This window comes from Rattus norvegicus, chromosome 3, assembly GCF_021556685.1.
Source record: "Rattus norvegicus strain SHRSP/BbbUtx chromosome 3, alternate assembly SHRSP_T2T, whole genome shotgun sequence".
In the NCBI taxonomy this organism is placed as follows: Eukaryota; Metazoa; Chordata; class Mammalia; order Rodentia; family Muridae; genus Rattus; species Rattus norvegicus.
In genome coordinates, this window is record NC_141536.1 from 156,456,892 (window position 1) to 156,473,644 (window position 16,753).

General features: G+C 54.8%; 2 protein-coding genes across 9 annotated transcripts in view; one reads left to right on the forward strand and one right to left on the reverse strand.

The window, feature by feature from the left end:
* Positions 1 to 6,701, forward strand: part of Ptpn1 (protein tyrosine phosphatase, non-receptor type 1) — a 48,746-nt gene extending 42,045 nt beyond the window's left edge. Inside the window, exons 6-9 of one of the 3 annotated variants that reach the window (XR_015681457.1) lie at positions 1,220 to 1,429; positions 1,865 to 2,026; positions 2,458 to 2,724; positions 3,775 to 6,701. Coding sequence is in view for 2 of the 3 variants with exons in the window: in NM_012637.2 (NP_036769.1) it covers positions 1,220 to 1,429; positions 1,865 to 2,026; positions 2,504 to 2,724; positions 3,775 to 3,988 (807 nt within the window). In the remaining variant the exon portion in view is untranslated. The remainder of the gene's footprint in view (positions 1 to 1,219; positions 1,430 to 1,864; positions 2,027 to 2,457; positions 2,725 to 3,774) is intronic. The other 2 variants (XM_087648707.1, NM_012637.2) reach the window with 2 other exon arrangements.
* The window catches only part of Ripor3 (RIPOR family member 3), a 75,165-nt gene continuing 62,684 nt past the window's right edge, over positions 4,273 to 16,753 (reverse strand). For 2 of the 6 annotated variants that reach the window (XM_087655281.1, XM_087655282.1), the window contains 10 exons: positions 16,123 to 16,674; positions 13,727 to 13,857; positions 12,757 to 12,880; positions 12,196 to 12,331; positions 11,624 to 11,785; positions 10,865 to 11,026; positions 10,177 to 10,379; positions 9,899 to 9,982; positions 8,625 to 8,715; positions 4,273 to 8,267 (listed from right to left, as the gene is read on the reverse strand). In XM_087655281.1, the coding sequence (XP_087511407.1) occupies positions 8,170 to 8,267; positions 8,625 to 8,715; positions 9,899 to 9,982; positions 10,177 to 10,379; positions 10,865 to 11,026; positions 11,624 to 11,785; positions 12,196 to 12,331; positions 12,757 to 12,880; positions 13,727 to 13,857; positions 16,123 to 16,674 (1,743 nt within the window). In that variant the 3' untranslated portion in view covers positions 4,273 to 8,169. Of the gene's footprint in view, positions 8,268 to 8,624; positions 8,716 to 9,898; positions 9,983 to 10,176; positions 10,380 to 10,864; positions 11,027 to 11,623; positions 11,786 to 12,195; positions 12,332 to 12,756; positions 12,881 to 13,726; positions 13,858 to 15,665; positions 15,980 to 16,122; positions 16,675 to 16,753 lie in introns of those variants that run through there. The other 4 variants (XM_087655283.1, XM_087655284.1, XR_015684868.1 and 1 more) reach the window with 3 other exon arrangements.

Below are 16,753 nucleotides of genomic sequence, written 5' to 3' on the forward strand. Positions count from 1 at the left end.
GGGACGTGGTAGGAGAGCCCACACTCTTTAGGTAAATACGACTGTTCTTGCATGCTTTCTTCTAAGCCGGTTTTTAAAGTATATGTGAGGCACCTCCCGCCTTGCACCCAATACAGGTAGTGTTTGGTTTTGCAGGGAGGTGGGCAGAGCTGCTTCAGGGTCTCCAGATGGATGGTCCTTCAGCTGCGTACAACATCCTGGATCTAAGCCACACTGAAAGGGTGGCCATGTCTTTGATGTGTGTTTGTCCCACAGCAGGGACCTTCTGTACTTTGCAGAAAGATAGCAACTTGGTATCAGCAAGTCAAGCCTTCAGTGTCTGTATCCCACTCTTTGTCTGGCACAACCTGCTGGCCCTCTCTGCAGCCCTGGGACCCTGCCCTCTGAGGTCTGCAGTTGGCCTCCTTTAATAATCCTGACCATGGAGGTGGTGGGATAGCTCATATATAAAGGTGCTTGCCAGTAACCCTGCAAGTTACCATCTGATCATTCAACATGCGGTACCCCTGACCCCCAGCAAATAGTTTTTAAAATATCAGACCATCTAGGAAAGAACAGAGCACCAGAGGCCATTCTTTTTTTTTTTTTTTTTTTTCCAGAGCTGTGGACCGAATCCAGGGCCTTGCGCTTGCTAGGCAAATGCTCTACCACTGAGCTAAATCCCCAACCCCCCAGAGGCCATTCTTTTTGTTCAGCTCCAGGGGCGCTGTGGGACAGCTATGGGAATGGGTATGGTCCTTGAGGTGAATGATGGTGTGGAGAACTCACCAGCAGTCTGGCCTCTGGAGTCACAGCTGATGCTTCACCTGTATGACAGCCACCTTACTGGCAAACCTGTCTTTGGAGACTTTTCTTGAAAAGTAACACTTGTCTGACCCATCCCAGTGTTCTCCCTGGGCCAGCCAGACCTGGTGCACATCCCAATCCCCGCCCCACCCCACCCTGCTGTACCTCTTCCCACACACGCACATAAACACAGGAAGGCTCTCTGAGATTTAAGATGCCAGTGGCATCATGGCGACTTTCCAGCTGAAACTATTGTGGCCACATGTGTGAATGTAGAAGGAACAGTAGGGTAAGAGGATTGTCCACTGCTTAAGGCTGTGGACAGATCCAGCCATACCCACTGAGGAAGGCTGGGCAGGAAGCGACTTGGTGCAAACATGGGGTCTGTGTAGATAATGCACTCAGTCTAACAGCATGTGTCTCTCTCTTTCAGACCCAGGAGGCTCGAGAGATCCTGCATTTCCACTACACCACCTGGCCTGACTTTGGAGTCCCTGAGTCACCTGCCTCTTTCCTCAATTTCCTATTCAAAGTCCGAGAGTCAGGCTCACTCAGCCCAGAGCACGGCCCCATTGTGGTCCACTGCAGTGCTGGCATTGGCAGGTCAGGGACCTTCTGCCTGGCTGACACCTGCCTCTTACTGGTAAGGAGGGATTTGCAAGCCTAGGAAGAGAGGAAACGTGCTTGAACCCACCCTTTTAGCTAGAGTTCCTGTTGCTGTCCACAGACCCCCTTCCTTGGAGGGCACCCTGCTGTGGTCTTTGATGCCAGCAGTTTCCATTGATGGTGGTTGAGCCCCTTCTAGCTTTGTCCATGGGGTTCTCCCAGTTGTTACAGGAGCCAGGTACCCTAGAACCCCCATGCAGGAGCTGAGCACCCTGGTTGTCAGAGAAGCCAGGTACCCCAGTTGACACAGGAGCCGGGTGCCCTAGAACCCCCATGATTCTTCTCTAAACTCGTCCAGCTCAGGCCCAAACGGTCCCAAGTCTGCTATGTTTCTCTCCCATTTCCCTGAGACCCTCCACCACCCACCCCTCTGTGGCTTTCTTCTGGCTGACCCAGTGTCCCTGGCTTGCAGATGGACAAGAGGAAAGACCCGTCCTCTGTGGACATCAAGAAAGTGCTGTTGGAGATGCGCAGGTTCCGCATGGGGCTCATCCAGACGGCCGACCAACTGCGCTTCTCCTACCTGGCTGTGATCGAGGGTGCAAAGTTCATCATGGGCGACTCGTCAGTGCAGGTCAGTGCAACTCTGCTTCAAGAGTTGGTTGGTTTTGGGCCTGGTTCCTAGCTGGGGATAGACCACAGAGCCTGTGCGTGCTCACCAGGACTACTCTGGGAAAGAAACTCCAGTTTAAAAGGTCCCATGCTGTCGAGGTCATAAGAAATGGCTCCCCTTCCTTAATGTCTGCCATTGCTCGAGTCATTAAACAACTGCTCCCTTCTGCCTGCCTTATTCATGCTCTGCAGAGCCCTGAGAGGAAGAGTGGGCTTGACCTTCTAAAGACCATGCCTTGTGCAGTCTGTGGGTCTTCAGAGGTGGAGGCACCACCAGTCCTGGGCCTGCCTGGCTACCCGAGACCCTAGCCCAAAAAGAGCACATTTACCTTCTCAATATTTGCCTGGGCCAAGGAGCCCAGAGCTGCTGCTGAGCTGTTGCCTGCTCACCAGGACGGACCCAGGGCTGGCATTAATGGGGCTTCTGCTGCCTTCTAAGGATCAGTGGAAGGAGCTTTCCCATGAAGACCTGGAGCCTCCCCCTGAGCACGTGCCCCCACCTCCCCGGCCACCCAAACGCACATTGGAGCCTCACAATGGCAAGTGCAAGGAGCTCTTCTCCAACCACCAGTGGGTGAGCGAGGAGAGCTGTGAGGATGAGGACATCCTGGCCAGAGAGGAAAGCAGAGCCCCCTCAATTGCTGTGCACAGCATGAGCAGGTAATGGGGGGCCTGGCTTGTGGGACAGGGTGAGAGGAAGCAGCTTGTCCAGAATCACATGAAGGCATTGAAAACTTTACAAGAGATGCTTCTGCATGCATGAGAAGTGGTGTTGCCTCTGTCCAACCAAGCTCCCATTGCCCCTGAATAGGGTCCTGTGAAATGACTGACAGGTTATAATGGGGTACCTGTGCTCCTAGTGGTGTTTGTCTGACTTGTTCAGTGTCGGAACAAAGGAGGTCGGGGTCGGATTGCAGCTTGCTCGCCTCACCCCGATGCAAGCATTGTTGAGCACCCAAGCTGTCTGAGGCGTCCTTGGGTAATATCGGAATGGACCCTGAATCCATGCTGCAGACCCTCCAGTGTGGGGATAGGACAAGCTCATGGCATTGTGTGGTAGAGCGAGATGACAAGAAAAAGTATGTGCCCAGGGGTTGGGGATTTAGCTCAGTGGTAGAGCGCTTGCCTAGCAAGCACAAGGCCCTGGGTTCGGTCCCCAGCTCCGAAAAAAAGAAAAATAAATAAAATTTAAAAAAAGAAAGTATGTGCCTGCAGGAAGTGGCACTGTGGTGACCCCAGTAGAAGTAAGCCATTTCCTGTGTCAGCGGCCTCCTTCCTGGAGGGCAGTGTTGAGGTGTGGGTACGCAGTCTGACTCTGAGCAGTACCCACCCAGAGCTCTGCACACAGTGTGTAGAGCATGACCTAGCTGCCCTCATTCCAGCCTGCTTGGATATACAAGGTACAGAGCTGGCAGTGTACCGGAAAGCATGTTTCCCCTGTGACTGGATGTGGATCTGAGTGCGTGTTTGCCTAGAGCTGAAGCTTTCCACCCTTCCACCCCCAACCCCCAGTTAAGTGCGTGCACTGGTGGGCCATGGGCTGACATGAATTAAACCCAGCCCTGACCATGAATCCTGCCTAAGGTCCTCCAGGACTGGAAGACAAGCACACTGCTCTGTGCTAGGAGGGGAGGGTTCACTGTCCTCACGGAGATAGTGTGCTTTCCTGTCTCCTCAGGGCAGATAACCTGTCTCTTCCTCTCTCCTCAGTATGAGTCAAGACACTGAAGTTAGGAAACGGATGGTGGGTGGAGGTCTTCAAAGTGCTCAGGCATCTGTCCCCACTGAGGAAGAGCTGTCCCCAACCGAGGAGGAACAAAAGGCACACAGGCCAGTTCACTGGAAGCCCTTCCTGGTCAACGTGTGCATGGCCACGGCCCTGGCGACTGGCGCGTACCTCTGTTACCGGGTATGTTTTCACTGACAGACTGCTGTGAGGCATGAGCGTGGTGGGCGCTGCCACTGCCCAGGTTAGGATTTGGTCTGCGGCGTCTAACCTGGTGTAGAAGAAACAACAGCTTACAAGCCTGTGGTGGAACTGGAAGGGCCAGCCCCAGGAGGGGCATCTGTGCACTGGGCTTTGAAGGAGCCCCTGGTCCCAAGAACAGAGTCTAATCTCAGGGCCTTAACCTGTTCAGGAGAAGTAGAGGAAATGCCAAATACTCTTCTTGCTCTCACCTCACTCCTCCCCTTTCTCTGGTTCGTTTGTTTTTGGAAAAAAAAAAAAAGAATTACAACACATTGTTGTTTTTAACATTTATAAAGGCAGGTTTTTGTTATTTTTAGAGAAAACAAAAGATGCTAGGCACTGGTGAGATTCTCTTGTGCCCTTTGGCATGTGATCAGATTCACGATTTACGTTTATTTCCGGGGGAGGGTCCCACCTGTCAGGACTGTAAAGTTCCTGCTGGCTTGGTCAGCCCCCCCACCCCCCCACCCCGAGCTTGCAGGTGCCCTGCTGTGAGGAGAGCAGCAGCAGAGGCTGCCCCTGGACAGAAGCCCAGCTCTGCTTCCCTCAGGTGTCCCTGCGTTTCCATCCTCCTTCTTTGTGACCGCCATCTTGCAGATGACCCAGTCCTCAGCACCCCACCCCTGCAGATGGGTTTCTCCGAGGGCCTGCCTCAGGGTCATCAGAGGTTGGCTGCCAGCTTAGAGCTGGGGCTTCCATTTCATTGGAAAGTCATTACTATTCTATGTAGAAGCCACTCCACTGAGGTGTAAAGCAAGACTCATAAAGGAGGAGCCTTGGTGTCATGGAAGTCACTCCGCGCGCAGGACCTGTAACAACCTCTGAAACACTCAGTCCTGCTGCAGTGACGTCCTTGAAGGCATCAGACAGATGATTTGCAGACTGCCAAGACTTGTCCTGAGCCGTGATTTTTAGAGTCTGGACTCATGAAACACCGCCGAGCGCTTACTGTGCAGCCTCTGATGCTGGTTGGCTGAGGCTGCGGGGAGGTGGACACTGTGGGTGCATCCAGTGCAGTTGCTTTTGTGCAGTTGGGTCCAGCAGCACAGCCCGCACTCCAGCCTCAGCTGCAGGCCACAGTGGCCATGGAGGCCCGCAGAGCGAGCTGGGGTGGATGCTTGTTCACTTGGAGCAGCCTTCCCAGGACGTGCAGCTCCCTTCCTGCTTTGTCCTTCTGCTTCCTTCCCTGGAGTAGCAAGCCCACGAGCAATCGTGAGGGGTGTGAGGGAGCTGCAGAGGCATCAGAGTGGCCTGCAGCGGCGTGAGGCCCCTTCCCCTCCGACACCCCCCTCCAGAGGAGCCGCTCCACTGTTATTTATTCACTTTGCCCACAGACACCCCTGAGTGAGCACACCCTGAAACTGACCGTGTAAGGTGTCAGCCTGCACCCAGGACCGTCAGGTGCAGCACCGGGTCAGTCCTAGGGTTGAGGTAGGACTGACACAGCCACTGTGTGGCTGGTGCTGGGGCAGGGGCAGGAGCTGAGGGTCTTAGAAGCAATCTTCAGGAACAGACAACAGTGGTGACATGTAAAGTCCCTGTGGCTACTGATGACATGTGTAGGATGAAGGCTGGCCTTTCTCCCATGACTTTCTAGATCCCGTTCCCCGTCTGCTTTCCCTGTGAGTTAGAAAACACACAGGCTCCTGTCCTGGTGGTGCCGTGTGCTTGACATGGGAAACTTAGATGCCTGCTCACTGGCGGGCACCTCGGCATCGCCACCACTCAGAGTGAGAGCAGTGCTGTCCAGTGCCGAGGCCGCCTGACTCCCGGCAGGACTCTTCAGGCTCTGGCCTGCCCCAGCACACCCCGCTGGATCTCAGACATTCCACACCCACACCTCATTCCCTGGACACTTGGGCAAGCAGGGCCCGCCCTTCCACCTCTGGGGTCAGCCCCTCCATTCCGAGTTCACACTGCTCTGGAGCAGGCCAGGACCGGAAGCAAGGCAGCTGGTGAGGAGCACCCTCCTGGGAACAGTGTAGGTGACAGTCCTGAGAGTCAGCTTGCTAGCGCTGCTGGCACCAGTCACCTTGCTCAGAAGTGTGTGGCTCTTGAGGCTGAAGAGACTGATGATGGTGCTCATGACTCTTCTGTGAGGGGAACTTGACCTTCACATTGGGTGGCTTTTTTTAAAATAAGCGAAGGCAGCTGGAACTCCAGTCTGCCTCTTGCCAGCACTTCACATTTTGCCTTTCACCCAGAGAAGCCAGCACAGAGCCACTGGGGAAGGCGATGGCCTTGCCTGCACAGGCTGAGGAGATGGCTCAGCCGGCGTCCAGGCTGTGTCTGGAGCAGGGGGTGCACAGCAGCCTCACAGGTGGGGGCCTGAGAGCAGGCGCTGCCCTGTCCCCTGCCCCGCTGGAGGCAGCAAAGCTGCTGCATGCCTTAAGTCAATACTTACTCAGCAGGGCGCTCTCGTTCTCTCTCTCTCTCTCTCTCTCTCTCTCTCTCTCTCTCTCTCTCTCTCTCTAAATGGCCATAGAATAAACCATTTTTACAAAAATAAAAGCCAACAACAAAGTGCTCTGGAATAGCACCTTTGCAGGTGCGGGGGGTGTCTCAGGGTCTTCTGTGACCTCACCGAACTGTCCGACTGCACCGTTTCCAACTTGTGTCTCACTAATGGGTCTGCATTAGTTGCAACAATAAATGTTTTTAAAGAACAGGGACGTGAGGTGCTTTCATTTTCTTTATTCACAGACTTGGGCCAGGGTGGGCAGTCATTTGTCTACCCCTGCCAGCGTGAGGCCTACAGGGTAAGCACACTGTGCGTCATGTGACTGCTGAGATGTGGGTTCTCTACACTGTCCTTTCAGGACCTCCCCTTGGGCAGCCCAGGCTACCTTGAGACTCACAGGTCATTGGAATCCCTGGCCCAGCATCCAGACCTCCCCTTGGCCAGCTGCCTGTCAGATTTCATGGTCTTCAATCTCAGGACATCCATAAGCCTCATCTGATGTATGCTTGACTTAAACATGAAAATGAGACCCAAAAGTGGTGTGACCTTCCGTTCATGTATAAAACTAAATATGTAAGGCCCCAAGGTGACTGACTTCCAGTTCAGAGTCACTTGAGACTTGTGGAGTGGAAGATGTCACTGCAGAAAGCACAGCTCTGTACCCTTCGGGTTCACAGGTGGCTTGTGCATCAGGTGGTCCCCGCTTGGGTCCTGGCCACAGAACTGTGAGTGCTGTGGCTGCTCTCACAACCAAAGGCTTCAGGTATGAAAATGACTCTGAGAGTTACCAGTGTGGAAAGCTGACTAATAGTGACTGGGATAAATCCAGTGCAGTGAAGGCTTGACAAAGGCCTGGGGTGTCCCCAAATGCCCCCAGAAGAGGGCAGCCTACCATGAGTCAGGCATGAAGAATATAGGAAGGATCCCCAGTGGGCCTGCCGCCCCTCCCATGTTAAGGCTCTACGGATACAACATTCTCTACTTGGGGCAGTAAGGTGGCCATACGCCAGAGTTTGTAATTGAGATTTCAGAGAATGGACATGAACAAGGCAAATAAATACCAAGTCAGCACACATGGTCCACAGGGACCTAAGTGAGAGATGACTATGTCAGCCCTGAGAACCCCCTCGTGGGCATCTCAGACGCCAGCGTGGAGTGCTCTATTCACTTAAGTAGGAAACCCCTCGTGGGTATCTAACCCATCATGAGTCTCCCCAGCCGCTGCAGTGAAAACCTCCTCAGGTCTGAGCATTCATCCAAGGGCCCAGGCTGCCATGGAAGTGGACCTGCCTACTGGGAAGCTGCCACAGCCCTGTTTGTCAGACCAGTTCTGTCCCAGCTGAGGGTATGCAGGGAGCTCATACCCCATGCATGTCTGTCACCTTGCCCTGGATCCTCGATCCTCAAGACAGTGCCTGGCACTGTACCCCAGGATGGCAAAAACAGCATTTGGCGGAGGCCACAGCCTTAGAGGTCCCACATACCACTTGTGCCTGCTCTGTGAGTACATGACTGTTATCCCTGCGCTGAGGACCCAGTCTCAGGTAACTGTCCTGACCAGCTCACACTTGGGAGGGAGTGGCTTGGATGCTCCATCCAAATCCTGGGCACTGTGGAGGCCAGGCAGCATGAAAGGAAGAAAGAGGCCAGATTTGAGCTCATCGAGCACGGCTTCTTAAAAAATTGTGATCTCAACATCCGCTTCCTGACAGAAGGCTTCTTGTTCTGCGTGTAGTTTGTCCATCTTCTCAAAAGCTAGGCGGCCTTTCTCACCTGGAATGCAGAGGTGTTTGTCACTGGCTTGTCACCATCTTGGTGTCTCTAGAGGAGTAGGGCAGTAGTGCTTGGGGGGGTCCCTTGCTCCTGCTGATGACTGAGCAGGAACAGTCTCCAATGATGGAGACCTGGGCTCTAGCCTGACTTTGCCCTGCCCTCCATTTGCCAAGAGCCATAAAATGCAAAAGAGTTACATCCTGGCGACCAGCCTGCTGTGAAGGTAGCCTGCCCTGGCCAGGGGCTGCTCAGCATAGGATGGCCTGCAGCAGGGTCCCTAGCAGCCTGGTACTGACAGCTGAGGTGGCCTCAACCCTCTCCACTAGAACCTTGGGGACCCACTGGGCTACACTTTACCAAACGACAGTGTTGCTTCCCGTGCTGCGGCTCGCACGGCCTCCAGGTCAGACTGACATAGACTGACAATCTGTTCAATGCTTTCAACGCCCTGTAAGGTCAGGAGAAAAAGGGAGGGCTTAAGCAGCAGACAGACCTACCTCACTGTTGTCCCTGCAGTGCCAAACCCAGCATGTCCTCAAGGCCCTTCAGCACTTTAGGAAGTCTCTTCCCACCCCAGTGCAGGCCTGCAAGCAAGGCCACCAGCAGCAGCTCTGTGAACACCATCTAACAACCCAGCTGCCGTCTGGGACTTGCTAACTGGAACTCTCCTCTTCTTGGAGAACCAGAGCCTGATTGCCACACTCAGGGCTCCCACAAGACTTCTGACTCCTTCACCTAGCACCTGAGTCTCACCAGCCTCTGAGGACCTTTTGGGACATCACTGAGCAAGTGAAGTCACTGGGTTCCCTCTACACTGAGCTAGCTCCCACATAGAAGTAGGTAACAAGTTTATACAAAGGCAGAGGCAGATTCCCAGCATGGGAGTGCAGGGAGAAAATGGGGAAGGCAGGGCTCACAGGCCTTGAAGCCCACATGTCTCCAGTCCCAGAAGTTAAGCTGGAGCCCAGATTTATTTTATTTATTAATATATATAAGCACACTGTAGCTGTCTTCAGACACACCAGAGGAAGGCATCAGATCTCATTACAGATGGCTGTGAGCCACCATGTGGTTGCTGGGATTTGAACTCAGGACCTCTGGAAGAGCAGTCAGTGCTCTCTCCAGCCCCCCAGGATGGCTTTTAACAAACCTATTCACATAGTGAATAGGGTTTTTTGTTTGTTTTTGTTTTGTTTTGTTTTGAGATAGGGTCTCACCATTTGGCCTAAGCTGGCCTGGATCACAGGTATGTGCCAATACACCTGGATTTGTTTTCAGTGCACGAAAACTACTTTTGTGTGTGCGTGTGTGACCCTGAAGAGATTAGACATGTGCATGCGCGCGCGCACACACACACACACACACACACCTCCACACACAATGGACAAAACCAGAGCGAACAGGTGCTGTCTGCATTCCTGTTCAACTGGAGAGGAAGTCCTTTGGTGTGGGGACCTCTGCTGTTGGAGTCTGAGAGCTGGACGTTACTTGAAGTCCTCTTGCTGCTGGTGAAACCCTTTACCGCCCCACCATCCCATCCCTTGTCCCAGTGAAAACATTTCAAGCTGTTGCTGCTGTTTTGGCCCTCACCACTGATGGCCTCCTGTCACTCCTGAGGACAAGGAACTCACCCCGAGCTGCTGCAGAGCCATGCACGCCGCCTGCTGGAGCTTGGAGTCACTGTCATTTAAGGCATTGGTGTAGTATAGCAGGGCCTGAGGAAGAAGACCAGGATTGGACAGAGCTGGCATGACAGAGTGGGCAGGGCAGGCATAGGTCCCCAGCTGGGTAGAGCACTCTGCATACGCCCCAGTGACCCAGACTCAGCCCTTCTCCAAGCAAAGCTTGGGGTGAGACCTGTCAATCTGCCCAGCTGTATTGTCAGGTGGATTACCCCAAGATTGATCACCTTTTCCCGGAAGCGCTTGTTCCTGGCCGCGCTGGCCAGTCGCATTCTGGCAGCCCTGCACAGCCTCGGGGGTCCGTCCAGCTGCAGCCGGGCCCAGGCTTGAAGCGTCTGGGGCAATGGCTGCAGCTGGCTTAGACGCTTCCCGTGCAGCTTCCTCAGGGCCTTGGCTGGGCCCGCACAGTTCAGTTCCTCAATGAGAGTAACTGGAAGACAGGAAGAGGCAGGTGCTGTTGGTTGAGGCTTAGCCACTTCAGTCACATAGGGAACTCCAAGGCGGGCATCACCACGTCCCGACAAACATTTCCAAAAGTGGGTCAGACACGCCTTACAAATGAGCAGAACCACAGGCTGGCCTTGGCACAATGGTATACACCTGTAATCCTAGCACTTGGGAGGCTGAGGCATGAGGATGGTGAGATTGAGGTTGGTCTGTGCTACATAGTGAGACCCTGATTCAAAAAGAAACCAGAATAAGCCCAGGCGTCTAGGCTGCCTCCTCTCTCTGGAGCTGTTCTGGACCGTTCACCTCCCTCTCTTAATTTCCACCATAGCAGGCTGTGTTGTCACTCGATCTGATCTCAGTTTTGACAGAGGGAGAGTTACAGGGGCTCCCGAGTTGTGGCCCAAACCAGAGTGGGACAGGGTATGCTGTAACTCGCTTCCAGATTGCCACGCCACCAGGCCCTACCTTCCTTGGTGAGCTGAGTGAGGTGTTTCTCCAAGTCAGAGATGTTCTGCCGCTGCAGGTAGCTGTGGAACTGGAACCAGGTGACCACCTGCTCGTCCTGGAGCCCTGCTGTGACAAATAGCCCGCCACAGCCCAGCACCTGCTCCAGGAGCCTGCGACACACTGACAGAGAAGGGCCGTGAGCGGAGCCGAGGCCTCTCAATAAATAGGTCTGTGTCCGATGAAAGGGACTCAGGGAAAGGGGAGCCCAGGGGAGCCCCCTTAGAGCAGGCAGACTCCTGGTTCTAGAACCTTCCCTAGCCCAGAAGTTGGTAGCACTTGCCAATAAGGTTCAATTTGACTCAACTCTAACCCCTTTCCTATCTTTTCGTTCTTTATTTGACAAGGAAAAGGGGCATGCCAGCTAGCCACCAACCACCACAGTGGGCTCTGAACCCCAGGGCCGGAGCCTTGGAAACACACATGGTAACCAGCAGTCCAGAGAGTGGGATGAGCTTCCAGACTTCAGACGCTGCTTGCTCACCCCACAGGAAGTGCTACAGCTGCCTTCAGGAAGTGTCCAGCCTGATATCAGGACTCCTAGATGGCACATGCTTGCCCCCCTCCCTCTAAGAACCCTCGAAGGCTTGGTGGAAGGCACAGGGATTCACAGCCTGCTTTCCCAGGGGCAAGGCAGCGAAGATGCACAGAGATAGGACCCCAGCTGCAGCACTGCCGTTCCCCCCTCTACCCCCTGGGATCGGGCAAGGAGGGCACTACCTATTTCCAGCTGGCCCGGGTACTTTCCTCGGACGCGATGTAGGAATGTCTTCTTGAGCTGGCTCAGGAGTGTGGAGGCAGGGCAGGCCAGGACTCCACCAGGCTGTGTGCATCCCTGCCACAGTGCCAGGCCACCCTTCCTTTGAGATGCCTGTGGGATGACTGAGAGCCAGCAGCTGCTCAGCAGCCTGGGCAGGAGCAATCAGGAGCACCAGAAACCCCTCCACGAGGACCCAAGGTTGGAAGTGAGGCCAGGAGACCCAATACAGGGACCTCCTCTCAGGCCCGTGTCACCCCAAGGAATGGTCTTGGCTCCAAGCATCTTCCTAGTGCCTGCTCACAAGATCAGTCACTCACTGCCATCCTGACTAGGAGACTGGACTCCCCAGACAGGTCCTCAGAACCGAGGTGACAGCCATTGCTCAGAGGGGGCACCAGCGTGTGGGTGGGACTGGCTTCAGTGAACCAGCAGTGGCTTTGCCAGTATACAAATGTGCAAGCCCATGTAATCTGCCCATCAGTGGGAGAGGGAGGGAGGCAAGGCCTTGGGCGTGTGCCCGGTGGATACTTACTCTCTTCAACCGACTTGGCCTTGCTGACCTGCTCAAGGTCAAGGTCTGAAAGCACTTCCAGAACCTGTCTTTGCTGCACCGCTTCCTCCAGGAGGCAATCCTGCACCATCCTTGACAAATTAGGGGAGGCCAGTTTCTAGAATCAGCGAGAAACTCAGGTCACCCTACAAGTACATCTCTGCCCACAACCACTCATAGCTGTCCTGTCCTGGAGGAAGCTTCTAGACCATGACCGAAACTCCTTCTCTTCACTAAGCTGAGCTGCCAGGGTCAACCCACCCAAGTCGAGCCAGACATCACAAAGCAGTGGAAAGATGGCTGGCATCTGATCTCAGGGCCTTCACACCCCCGGGAGCAGCACGGCCTGAGGCCCACCTCGATACTTCCTGAGATCGGGCCAATCTGGATCGATGCTGTACATCAGAACCACCCACTTGGTTTCAGGGTTCGGCTCCTGTCACAGAGCCCCCATGACTCTCAGGGTAGGTTCCTGTCACCTGACTGAGGCGTTTCGCTGCCTTTGGACCCAGCCCCCACCCTGGCCAGGCCCCACCCAGACACCTGAAGCAAGGCTTTGCAGACTTGAAGGTGGACAGTAAGCAGTGTGTCCAGCTCAGGGGTACCGGCTGTGAGTTCGCTAGGCGAGACCTTCAGTGATGGCCGTGGAGGTGGGGGGCTGTCCCTCCTGAGAGACAAAAGAACTGAGTGACCATTAGATTAGCCAAGGGATTCCTTTCCTGTCACCTCCCCCCACCTCAGCTCCAGATCAGAGACTGGGCTCCTCAATAAGAACGAGAGAGAGAGAGAGAGAGAGAGAGAGAGAGAGAGAGAGAGAGAGAGAGAGAACAGGACATCGAACAGAAGGGCAGGGCTTCCCAGGGGACCTGAGGCTGTGACTCCCTCTGGGTGGTTGGCAGAGCCTCCTTTTGCTCTTCTGTGAAGTGGGCAGGAAGACTAGACCCAGGGCTAGAATCATGGCTCACAGGGTAGATCTGAGTCCCACCAAGGCCCGACTGGCTTGCCACACTCGGGAAGGTAGCAGACTTGGGATGTCCCCTGTGGGACCACCGGATTAAAGAAAGAGGTGGAGACTGGGGATTAGAAGTGGCCCTCATGGGGTAGGGGATTTAGCTCAGTGGTAGACCGCTTGCCTAGCAAGCGCAAGGCCCTGGGTTTGGTCCCCAGCTCCGAAAAAAAGAAAAAAAAAAAAAAAAAAAAAAAGAAGAAGTGGCCCTCATCGGGGTAGGTGGTAAGACAGAGATAGATGGTGGTCCGGAGGGAGTGGTGGGGGAGGCAGTTACTATGGAGGTTGGTCAGCGTGACAGCCACAGAAGTCAAGGTCAGAGTTTTGCTGTGTGCTGCTGTTATTGCCTGAGAGACCCTCAGTGGCCATCAAGATTTGCTGTGAGGAGATAGCACCATGGAGAGGAGGCGCCATGCACAGAAAAACTACACATGATGGGGCCAAGGACTCAGAGACCAGCATGGAGCTGCAGCAGTCCAGAGCTGTGCCCATTTGGGGTACACTCACTCAAGAGCCTGGGAGCCCCCAAACAGAGACAGTTCGTCACTGGCAAGGTCGGCATTCAGAAAGGCGAAGCTCTCAAGTATACAGTCCATGAGACTCTGCGCTGACACGGGTTCCGGCTGCACCCCTCGGGGCTGTGGACAAGCACCAGGATGAGGGCTTTGCCCTCTTACACCCAGCCAGACTGTGACAGCCCCAGCCCCAGCGACAGCTCACATCTCAGCAGGATGAGCCTGAGAGATGGGGCACTTCCAGTGTCCCACCAACACAGCCTGAGACAAGGGAGTGTCACCAGGGAGATCTGAAAGTCCCCAGGCAGGGATCACGCAGGGCAGGACTTCCCCCACAAGGAGGCGCCACTCTATCGGCTGACACCTGCATTGCCAAGGCCCAGTGGCTCATTCCTCAGCAAATCAAGAAACCTGCTCTGCATTCATGCCAACCGTCACCCTGAGGAGATTCAGAGGCTGCGGGTGAGCTGTGAATGGGAGGGCATGCAGAAGCCACTGCCCACCGCTGGTCAAGCCATCCAGAGGCCTCTGTCACCAAACCAGGGCTGCCTGCAGGGCTGGGATCCCACTGGTACCTCAGTCCGCACCAACCACACCCCAAGAAGGACCCAGCAAGGCTGCAGACTCAAAGCAGGTGCTCTCAGCTGAGCCTACAGGGGAGGGGGGGACCCACAGAGGGAGGGGGTGTGGAAACTGTGAGCAACAACAAAATACTAAGCCTGAGCACACTCCCCTTCCACTAGAGTGAAACTCTGCAAGCACGTGTGTGTGTGTGTGTGTGTGTGTGTGTGTGTGTGTGTGTGTGTGTGTTGTGAACGAGAGCGTGTGCTTGTGTGTGCCCAAAGGGACCACACAAAGATGACCTTGGGTGTCATGCCTTAAGAGGTTGTTTGTTTTGTTTTGATGCGGGGTCAGGGCCTAGAGCTTGATAATTAGGCTCAACTGGCTGCCCAGGGAGCCCCAGGGAGCCCCAGGGAGTCCCAAGGACCCTGTTACTCGTGCTTGCCACTGTGCCCACCTTCCCTTTACGTGGGTCCTGGGGTGTGAACTCAGGTCCTCCTGTTTGCACAGCAAGTCCTGACTGAGCGTCTCCCCAGCCCTGAGGACAGCTTCTGTAGTGGCCAGTGTTGTGGCTCCAGGCAGTTCTCCACACCTCCCACCTGAAGGAAGCTTTAGCTCTCCAGTTCTCACCACCAGACATGCCGGGGCTTGTGCTTGCTACCGTGGCCCAGCCCTACACATGGCTATCCATGACTGACTGACAAACTGACGAACTGACGAACAACACAGGTGGTGGAACATGTGACAGTGACTGGGGAAAGGACGTCACAGGGAAGCAGGGCAGCCACTCGCTCCCCTCATTGGGGAAGTTGCCTATGGAGCAGAACCTGTGCATTGATCCCTGTGTGTGTGTGTGTGTGTGTGTGTGTATCTATGGACATTCTGTGGATGGCTCCCCTTTAGCAGTCAAGCTGAAGGTGGGACCTATTGTTTTTGTTTGTTTTTTTATTGTTCTTAGCTGTTTTCTAGAAAAGAGGAGTGTCTCTTTGGTGTTTTGAATGACTGTGGTATTGCAGGGTCATACAAAGTGCTTGTGACTCTTCAAAAGACAGGAGTGTGACAGAAGCTGTGTGCTGTGACCTAAACAGTTTCTCACATAAATGCTGGAAAAGTACTAACAAAGGTGATATTCCTCAAAGTCTTGTTCCTGGCCCGTGTGGGTATGGTCTTTTTAAGGTGGTAGGCTGTAGATTTCTTTTAAGACACTAGACAGAATATAAGAAGAGCCTTCTCTCAGCTGTGCTAGTGTGAGAATGTAAGGTCCAAGTCAAAATGAAACAAACAAACAAACAAACAAAAACTTTTGGAAGATGCCTGTGCCATATAGTTCTGAGGGGGGAAAATGTGTCACACCCAAGAGTGGGCTCATCGGCACCTGTAGAAGTCTGTGTGTGTGGTCCACATTTTATTTTATGTATTTAAAAATATAAACAGAGAGGCATCCATCCAAGGCCAGCAGCTCTGAGAGTCACTGAGAGAACTCCTTTGGCTGGGCAGGGGAAGGTTCGGATGGCTTAGAGATGAGGCTGGCAGGCGGCTGCAAGGCCTTCCATACACTGCAGCCTCCACCCACCCACCCACCCACCCACATCAGAAGATTCTCGATGGAGCCAGGTCCTGGCTGGAAACGGAGCAAATTACTCACTGTGCGCTCCGGCCTCCCCTTGGTATCCTCCTCCGAGGCCTTGAAAAGTGGGAAAACTGAGGATGAGGGAGACTTGGCCCACCCAGGTCACAAAGAGGTGAGGCTGGGAGGCTAACCTGGGCTGGCTGGTCCCTGCGCCTGCTCCCTAGCCTCAGGCTCACGGCGAAGCGCGGGGGGCATACCTTCAGCCGCTCCCGGAGGCCAAGGACTTGGTACTCCAGCTCCCTGAGCTGGGGCTGCGCAGGGTCCGCAGACCGCAGCAGATCCAGGACCTCCTGCACAGGCCCCTCCACTCCGTCCCCCGCACCTCCATCCTCCTGGCCCTTCCGGCTCCGTGGCACGGTGGGGCTGTGGATTGGGTCGTCCAACAGTAGGTCCAGCCTCTCTCCTCTCAAGTCCCTCCAACCAGGCTGTTCTACAAGCACACCCCCGGCTGGGTGAGTCAGGCCCGGCAGCAGACCCAGAGGTGGAGGCTCCTCCCTGGTCTCCTCTTCTATGCAGGCTGTGGGAGCCACAGGCATGGGCAGGAAGCCCACATCTGAGGTGGATGCTGAAGTGCTGGTCTCAGTGTCTCTGGGGTCCTCGGAGCTGAAGGAGTCCATCTCCAGTAACTCCTGGCTCCGGCTTCGCAGGCGGGGACCCTGGAGCTCACTGTCAGACAGGTAGCCGAGGATGGAGGTGGCCCTTGGCCCACCTAGCAGCAAGGCCTGCTGCATGGGTTGCTGAAGGACAGACTGGGAGGGGACGCAGGAGTCACCTCAGCAGCCACCCCAGGGACTGTGCTGTGACCCCCGCATGCCCAAGTGCTCAGCA